Here is a 7,351-nt window from a genome sequence, read left to right as displayed (position 1 = left end):
TTTTTTTTTTTTTTTGGTGGGTGAGGGGAGCGGGGAACGGAGTCTCACTCTGTCACCCAGGCTGGAGTGCAATGGCGTGATCTCGGCTCACTGCAGCCTCCGCCTTCCCGGGTTCAAGTGATTCTCCTGCCCCAGCCTCCAGAGTAGCTGGGATTACAGGTGTCTGCCACAACGCCCGGCTAATTTTTTGTATTTTTAGTACAAACGGGGTTTCGCCATGTTGCCCAGGGTGGTCTCAAACTCCTGACCTCAGGTGATCTGCCCGCCTCGGCCTCCCAAAGTGCTGGAATTACAGGCGTGAGCCACCGCGCCTAGCCCCAGCATCTACTTTCACTCAACTCCTCTGCACCCTCTCGATGCCCTCTTTGTCCTCTGAGGTGTCAGAGTTCATGGCTCTGAGCTCTGGCCTCAGTTTGCCACTCTGTGACTTGGGCACAGCCGTCCATTCCCGGCCAGCCGGGTGCAGTCACTGTCCCTCGATCGCCCCTCAGCTCCGTGTCCCGTCCAACCTGACCCTGCTTCCTGGGCACCTATACATGATGGCTGAAGTCTTGGCTAAAGAGGAGGCGCGCCGTGCACTGGAGACACCCTCGTGAGTGCCCCGCCTGTCCCGAGGGGCTGCAGAATGGGGACGGGAGGTGGGTGTGTGGCTGAGGGTGGGCCGTGAGCTGAGTCCCCTGGAGTTGGGTCTTGGATTTTGCAAGACGATGGCATTGGGGCTGGAGGGTGGGGAAGGGGGAGGAGGAGTTAAGGCACATGCTGGGAGGCGGGGCAGGATCTCCAGGAGCGGGTCTAGGGGCCTAGAGGACTGGAAGGGTCTTCAGAGGCGGGGCCTAGGCCTGAGGAGTGGGGACAGGGTCTGAGGGTGGTCAGTCTAGGTGTCTAGAAGGTGGGGCTTCGTCTCCGGGGAGGGGTTATTTGTAGGAGAGGGTATCCGGGACCCCAGAGGCGGGGCCTGGATTGGGGGCGGAGCATTGTCTTTGTGGGCGGTTCTCGGTGATTAGGAAGGTGAGCAGGGCCTCCCGGGGCCAGAATTAGGAGCCTGGCTGGCCACGGTGGCTCGTGCCTGTCATCTCAGCGTTTTGGGAGGTCGAGGCGGGAGGACTGCTTAACCCCAGTTCGAGACCAGCCTGGGCAACATCGCGAGACCCCATCTCTAAAGAAAAACAAACAAACAAACAAAAAACCCGGTCGGGTGCAGTGGCTCACGCGTGTAATCCCAGCACCTTGGGAGGCCTAAGCGGGCAGATCATCTGAGGTCGGGAGTTCGAGACCAGCTTGAACAACATGCAGAAATCCCGTCTCTACTAAAAATACAAAAATTAGGCGGGTCTAGTGGCGCATGCCTATAATCCCAGCTACTCGGGAGGCGGAGGCAGGAGAATCGCTTGAACCCGGGAGGCAGAGGTTGCGGTGAGCCGAGATCGCTCCATTGCACTCCGGCCTGGGCAACAAGAGCAAAACTCTGTCTCAAAAAAAAAAAAAAAAAAAAAGCCACAAAAACTAGGAGCCCGGAAGGCCAGACTGTGCCTCCATGGAAGGGGCCTGGGTCTGGAGAGCAGGGCAGGGTCTCCTGGGCCTAGGGGATGGGGACGGGGCTGGGTCTCAGAGGAGGTGGGGTTTACGTGCGGAAGAGCGGACTTGGTCTCCGGGGTCCCGAGTGGGTGACGCGGCCCTCCACAGGTGCTTCCTGAAGGTGAGCCGGCTGGAGGCACAACTGCTCCTGGAGCGCTACCCCGAGTGCGGGAACCTGCTGCTGCGGCCCAGCGGGGACGGTGCTGACGGCGTGTCGGTCACCACGCGGCAGATGCACAATGGGTGCGCATGCGCGTCTCGGGAGCCCTGGGTGGGGAGGAGGGTGGGCGCGGGGGCGTGGTCAGAAGCAGGGGCGGAGCCCTACCCGAGCCAGAGCTGAGAAGGGCGAACTGGGGGCGGAGTCAGAGCTGAGCTGGGCGGACTGGGGGAGGAGTCAGAGCTGGGCTGGGCGGGCTGGGGGTGGAGTCAGAGCTGAGCATGGGAGACTGGGGGCGGAGTCAGACCTCAGCAGGGGAGACTGGGGACCGAGCCAGAGCTGAGCAGAGCACACTGCGGGCGGAGTCAGAGCTGGGGTGGGCGGGATGGGGGTGCAGTCAGAGCTAAGCAGGAGAGGCTGGGGGCGGAGTCAGAGCTGGGCAGGGCGGGCTGGGGGGCGGGGTCAGAGCTCCGGGGTCGTAGGATCCTGAGGTTGGCCTTGCCCCAAGTACGGGGTCAATGCCTAGGGAAGAAGGTAGAGCCCAGGCAGGAGGAGTCAGGTCTTGGGTTAGGAGCTGGGACTCCCTGCAGGTGGAGTCAGACCCCTCGATTAGGGTCGGCTCCTCCGGAACGTCAGGTACGCAGGGGCCAGGTCTGGGCCACTGGAGGGAATGAAGTCAAATCCAAGGGTGGGAATGGGCTCTTTGGGTAGAGTCAGGATCTATGGGTGGAGTCACGGCCATGACCTTTTGGAAGTTGAATAGGGCTATGGAGGCGGGGCCACCCTGGGGGCGGAGTTAGAGCCTTTTGCCAAATCCTCAAGCCCAGTCCACGGTTGGGCAAGGCGATGTAGAAGGTGGAGTCGGGGCCGGGGGGTGGAGCCACTACAGGGGGAGGGGCCTACCTGGGGCGGAGTCTTTAGGGCCTGGTTCGCCCTAGGCGCGGTGCCAGAATTAGGGGCTGACCTTTCCTAGACTGTTGTCAGTCTGGCCTGGTCCCTCCCTGGAGGTGGTGCCAAAACTAGGGGTGGGGTCTTCTGTGGGGGTGGGTCGGTTCAGTCAATGCTCTGGGAGGATAGAGGGGCTTAGGTCCTTCACAGGGTGGAGCCAGTCAGTGGCTGGACCTTCTGTGGGGGCAGAGCCCGGAGTCGGAGCCGGGCCTTCCCTGGGGGGCGGTGTGGGAGCCTGGGCTGAGCCACTCACTCGCTTTCTGCTGGTGCAGGACACACGTGGTCCGGCATTACAAGGTGAAGTGGGAGGGCCCCAAGTACGTGATCGACGTGGAAGAGCCGGTGAGCGTTGGGCCGGGGTCCCTAGAAGTGCCTTTGTGGGATCCGCGTCCCTTCCCCAGCAGCCTGACCCCTCCCCCATCTGCCCCCAGTTCTCTTGCACCTCTCTGGACGCCGTGGTCAACTATTTCGTGTCGCACACCAAAAAGGCGCTGGTGCCATTCCTGTTGGACGAGGACTACGAGAAGGTGCTAGGTGGGTGCGCCTTCGGGGAGTTTGGGGGCCCAGTTCTCACCTCTCCCGCCCCCGCTTGGACGGACGGGGCCGCCCCTGGCCGCCGCGCTTCCTCCAGGACGCCTTCTCTGTTCCAGGCTACGTGGAAGCCGATAAGGAGAATGGCGAGAGTGTGTGGGTGGCGCCCTCCGCCCTGGGCCCAGGTGACGCCCCCTCCCCGCGGGCCGAGGTGGGAGGGATCGAGGACCCCGCATTCAGCCACGCCCCCTCACTCAGCTTGGTGGCTGCACCGCCTGTGTCTGATGTTGTTCCCAAAGTTGCAAGGACAGAAATGACTCAGACCCTGCCATTGGGGTGTGTGTTGGGGGAGAGGGCGGCAGTCCCAGCTTGGGACAGAGCTAAACACACACACTCTCATCCTGTAGGGTCGAATTTGGAGGAAAAACCTGGGCTCGGGGGAGGCGCCTAGAGTTCGGGAGAAGATGGGGGCAGAGCAGGGAGAGCTTCCTAGAAGAGTAGGTCTTTGTAGATGGTCCCAAAGGATCTTCTTAGGTAGAAATGGGCATTGAGGGGGTCAGAAGGTGCATCCAGAGAAGCAGTAGCCCCCCAGGGACCAGGAATCAGGGTGGGTGTTGGGAAAGAGGTGGGAATTGGTCCTGTTTATGGAGTGAGAGGAGGCGGCAGAGAACACACTAGAAAGGAACGTAGCGTGGGTAGTCTGGTCTTCCCTGGGCTGGGCGTATGCAAGGACCCCCAAGTGCCACATCCACACACACATGCATGATTCATGAACTATGGCCACCTGCCTAGCCAGAAGTTGACATACACTTGTGTGGCCACAACAGATCCACACATGCATGAATACACATGTCCCCCAATTCCAGTCACATACACACGCTATGTAGCACAGATACACCTGTCTCATCCCACAATCACGTGTGTACACATAAATGCAGACGCATCCATGCACAGGCACAAAATCAGACATGTTTAGATACATGGGCATAACACATTCATCTAGACAAGGACTAAAGCAGCTACCTTAGCAGGCGTGCAGAGTCACACATGTATACACACAACAGGCATGTTTGTACAAACCTGGTACTTTAACTTATCCAGATTCGATTAGTGTACATGCATATGCCATACAAAGACATACAGACCTTTTTTTTTTCTTGAGACGGAATCTTGCTCTATCACCCAGGCTGGAGTGCAGTGGCGCAATCTCAGCTCACTGCAACCTCTCCCTCCTGGGTTCAAGCGATTCTCCTGCCTGGGATTACAGGAGCCTGCTGCCATGCCAGGCTAATTGTTATATTTTTAGTAGAGACAGGGTTTCACCATATTGGCTAGACTGGTCTTGAACCCCTGACTTCAGATGATCCGCCCACCCCGGCCTCCCAGTGCTGGGATTACAGGTGTGAGCCACTGCGCCCAGCCCAGACAGACTTATACATGGGGGCACACAGACACACAGGGACATATGCATGTCTCCAGGCACGCACACAGACCCCCCACCAAGGTGTCCCTGTATGATGTGGGTCTTGACAGTGACTACCTTTCCCCATCAGGTCCTGCACCCTGCACAGGTGGCCCCAAGCCGCTGCCACCTGCATCTGTGCCTGTGTCCAGCCAGGAGAAGCTGCCCCTGTTACCCCCACTGCCCCCACTACCGAACCAGGAAGAGAACTACGTGACCCCCATTGGAGATGCCCCAGTTGTTGACTATGAGAACCAAGATGGTGGGTGGGGAGAGCTGCTGAGAGCTGGGGGCTGGGGAAGCAGGTTAACAGCTGATGTGACACATTACACTTTTGTCCACGCAGTGGCTTCCTCTAGTCAGCCGGTCATCGTGAAGCCGAAGAAGTTGCCAAAGCCTCCTGCAAAGCTTCCAAAGCCACCCACTGGACCCAAGCCAGGTAGGGGTGCCCCCACAAATCCTGCCCTCACCTGATGGCACGCCAGCCTCAGCCCGCATCTGTCTTTGTTACTTATTTTTGAGATGGAACCTCACTCTGTCGCCCCAGGCTGCGGTGCGATCTCGGCTGACTGCAACCTGTCTCCCAGGTTCAAGCGATTCTCCTGCCTCAGCCTCTCAAGTAGCTGGGATTACAGGCACCTGCCACCACATCCCTCTAATTTTTGTATTTTTAGTAGAGAAGGGGTTTCACCACGTGGCCCAGGCTGGTATCAAACTCCTGACCTCAAGGGATCCACCCACCTCAGCCTCCCAAAGTGCTGGGATTACCAGCGTAAGCCAGCGCACCTGGCCTCATCTGTCTTCTCTTCCAGAGCCCAGAGTCTTTAATGGTGGCTTGGCCAGGAAGCTGCCAGCCAGCTCAGCCCAACCTCTCTTCCCCGCAGCTGGTAAGGGGTCTGTGGGTTCAGTGCGGGGCGGGCTTCCCAGGCGTGTGACCATGCAGTCACACAGGGCCTCACACTCCTAAGCACCCTGTCTTTTAAGGCTCTGCTGTCTCCGTCTTGAAATTCCTAATGCCTTTGAGCACACTGTCATGTTGCATGGGGCCTTGCAAATCTGTAGCTGGTCGTGGGTGGCTGTCAGTGGGCAGGACATGGACTGGGGATCCCTGGGCCAGCTGCAGCTCCCGGTCCTGAACCCCCAGGGCTGGCGGACATGACGGCAGAGCTACAGAAGAAGCTGGAGAAGAGGCGGGCACTGGAGCACTGATTCGGACACGCCGGGGACCAGTGGGCCAGTCCCAGGGCATGGCCCAGTGGCCAGATTCTTTCTCCCAGGATTAAAACTCTGACCCCAGGACCCATGTGTCTGGTTTGGCTTCGGGGAGTAGGGGACGAGGGGTCCGTCAGATATCTGCCTACAGATGGCCCCATGTATTCCCAGTGACCCTCAGCTCAGTGATATCTACCAGCGTATCCTGTGAGAAAAGCCCATTTTACAGCCAGGAAGGCTGAGGTCCCAGTGCCACACAGCAGAGAGGACCACCCAGGCCCGAAGAACCAGCACCGCGGCCTGGCCTGGCCAGTGTTTGACCTTTATTAAGAGGCGAGGTGCGGAGGAGGGCCCGCCAGGGTGCCCGCTCCCTCTTGGTGACCCCCCATCCGGAGTTAAGGCTCCAAGCAGCAAATGACAGAGGAGGGTGCCTGGCTCCAGCAGCCTGGGCCTGGCAGCGGCTCCCCCAGGAACACCCCAGCTGGGTGGGTGCCTGGGGGCCTAGGTGAGGCTGGTGTTGGAGCTGCTGGTAGCACTGCCTCGCTTTTGCAGGCAGCGCACAGAACTGGGGACCTGCAGGCCTGTGGTCACCTGGAAGCTGCCACACCATACCTGAGGGAGAGCAGGGGGAGGTGGGAGGGGCTCCGCTTCGAACCCCAGCGCCCGTACCACCCTCTCTTCCCCCTGGGCCGCGGAGGGCAGCTCACCGTGAAAGCAGGCAGCAGGGGCTGTGTGAACCTGGTCTTGAAAGTGTGCAACACTTGTTTGGTGCGGCCGTTGTAAAAGGACAGGAGGCCTGGGGTGGGGGGCAGAGTGACAGTGGGAACGGTCAGAAGTGGGATGGGGGAAGAGGGAGGGGACTCAGGCAGGGGCAGCCAGAGACGGCAGCTGGGGCTTGGGGTCACCTTGGTGGAAGTCACAGTGCACACCCAGGCAGTCGGGCACGGGGGCGTCCAGCACCTTGACCTTGTTGGCATGCTTGGCCGTGAAGCTGACCTGCAGCCAATTGTTGACATGCAGGCACCAGGAGGCGGCCGTCTTGCCCAGTTGTTCAAAGCGGCCCAGGCTGCGGTAGGCCACGCCCACACCGAACGCCTTGCTGTCCGGCTCGTAGCGCACCTCCCAGTAATGCTCCCCGCCGTCGATCAGCGTGTCCCCTGTGGCGCAGGGCAGGAGGGGTGAGCAGGGGAACTGGATAGATCCGGGCCACAGATGCCCTTCCACAAAGGGCCAGCCCCCAAGGGACTCCCTACACCACAGCTGCTCCCTTCAGACACCCCTCAGGTTCCTAACTGTACCCCCCAGATACTCCTCAAGTTCCCATCTATTCCCCCCAGACACTCCTTTGGCCCCAGCTATTCCCTCCAGATACTCCTTGGGCTCCAGTTTTCCCTCCAGATACTCCTTAGGCTCCAGCTATTCCCCCCAGATACTCCTTGCGCTCCAGCTATTCCCTTCAGATACTC

The 7,351-nt window shown here is 59.9% G+C and overlaps 2 protein-coding genes across 3 annotated transcripts in view; one reads left to right on the top strand and one right to left on the bottom strand.

The window, feature by feature from the left end:
* Nucleotides 1-5,972, top strand: part of STAP2 (signal transducing adaptor family member 2) — an 18,083-nt gene extending 12,111 nt beyond the window's left edge. The window contains exons 5-13 of one of the 2 annotated variants that reach the window (XM_011967362.1): nucleotides 492-592; nucleotides 1,684-1,818; nucleotides 2,953-3,022; nucleotides 3,112-3,214; nucleotides 3,331-3,396; nucleotides 4,765-4,935; nucleotides 5,020-5,112; nucleotides 5,486-5,560; nucleotides 5,818-5,972. In XM_011967362.1, the coding sequence (XP_011822752.1) occupies nucleotides 492-592; nucleotides 1,684-1,818; nucleotides 2,953-3,022; nucleotides 3,112-3,214; nucleotides 3,331-3,396; nucleotides 4,765-4,935; nucleotides 5,020-5,112; nucleotides 5,486-5,560; nucleotides 5,818-5,882 (879 nt within the window). In that variant the 3' untranslated portion in view covers nucleotides 5,883-5,972. Of the gene's footprint in view, nucleotides 1-491; nucleotides 593-1,683; nucleotides 1,819-2,952; nucleotides 3,023-3,111; nucleotides 3,215-3,330; nucleotides 3,397-4,764; nucleotides 4,936-5,019; nucleotides 5,113-5,347; nucleotides 5,561-5,817 lie in introns of both variants that reach the window. The other variant, XM_011967361.1, reaches the window with a different exon arrangement.
* Nucleotides 5,973-6,183: 211 nt separating this feature from the next.
* The window catches only part of FSD1 (fibronectin type III and SPRY domain containing 1), a 19,356-nt gene continuing 18,188 nt past the window's right edge, over nucleotides 6,184-7,351 (bottom strand). The window contains exons 11-13 of the mRNA XM_011967360.1: nucleotides 6,791-7,042; nucleotides 6,593-6,681; nucleotides 6,184-6,497 (exon numbers count right to left, since the gene is read on the bottom strand). Of these exons, the coding sequence (XP_011822750.1) occupies nucleotides 6,387-6,497; nucleotides 6,593-6,681; nucleotides 6,791-7,042 (452 nt within the window). The 3' untranslated portion in view covers nucleotides 6,184-6,386. The remainder of the gene's footprint in view (nucleotides 6,498-6,592; nucleotides 6,682-6,790; nucleotides 7,043-7,351) is intronic.

Source organism: Mandrillus leucophaeus, unplaced genomic scaffold (assembly GCF_000951045.1).
Source record: "Mandrillus leucophaeus isolate KB7577 unplaced genomic scaffold, Mleu.le_1.0 Scaffold8, whole genome shotgun sequence".
In the NCBI taxonomy this organism is placed as follows: Eukaryota; Metazoa; Chordata; class Mammalia; order Primates; family Cercopithecidae; genus Mandrillus; species Mandrillus leucophaeus.
This window is presented reverse-complemented; position numbering and strand designations above follow the sequence as displayed.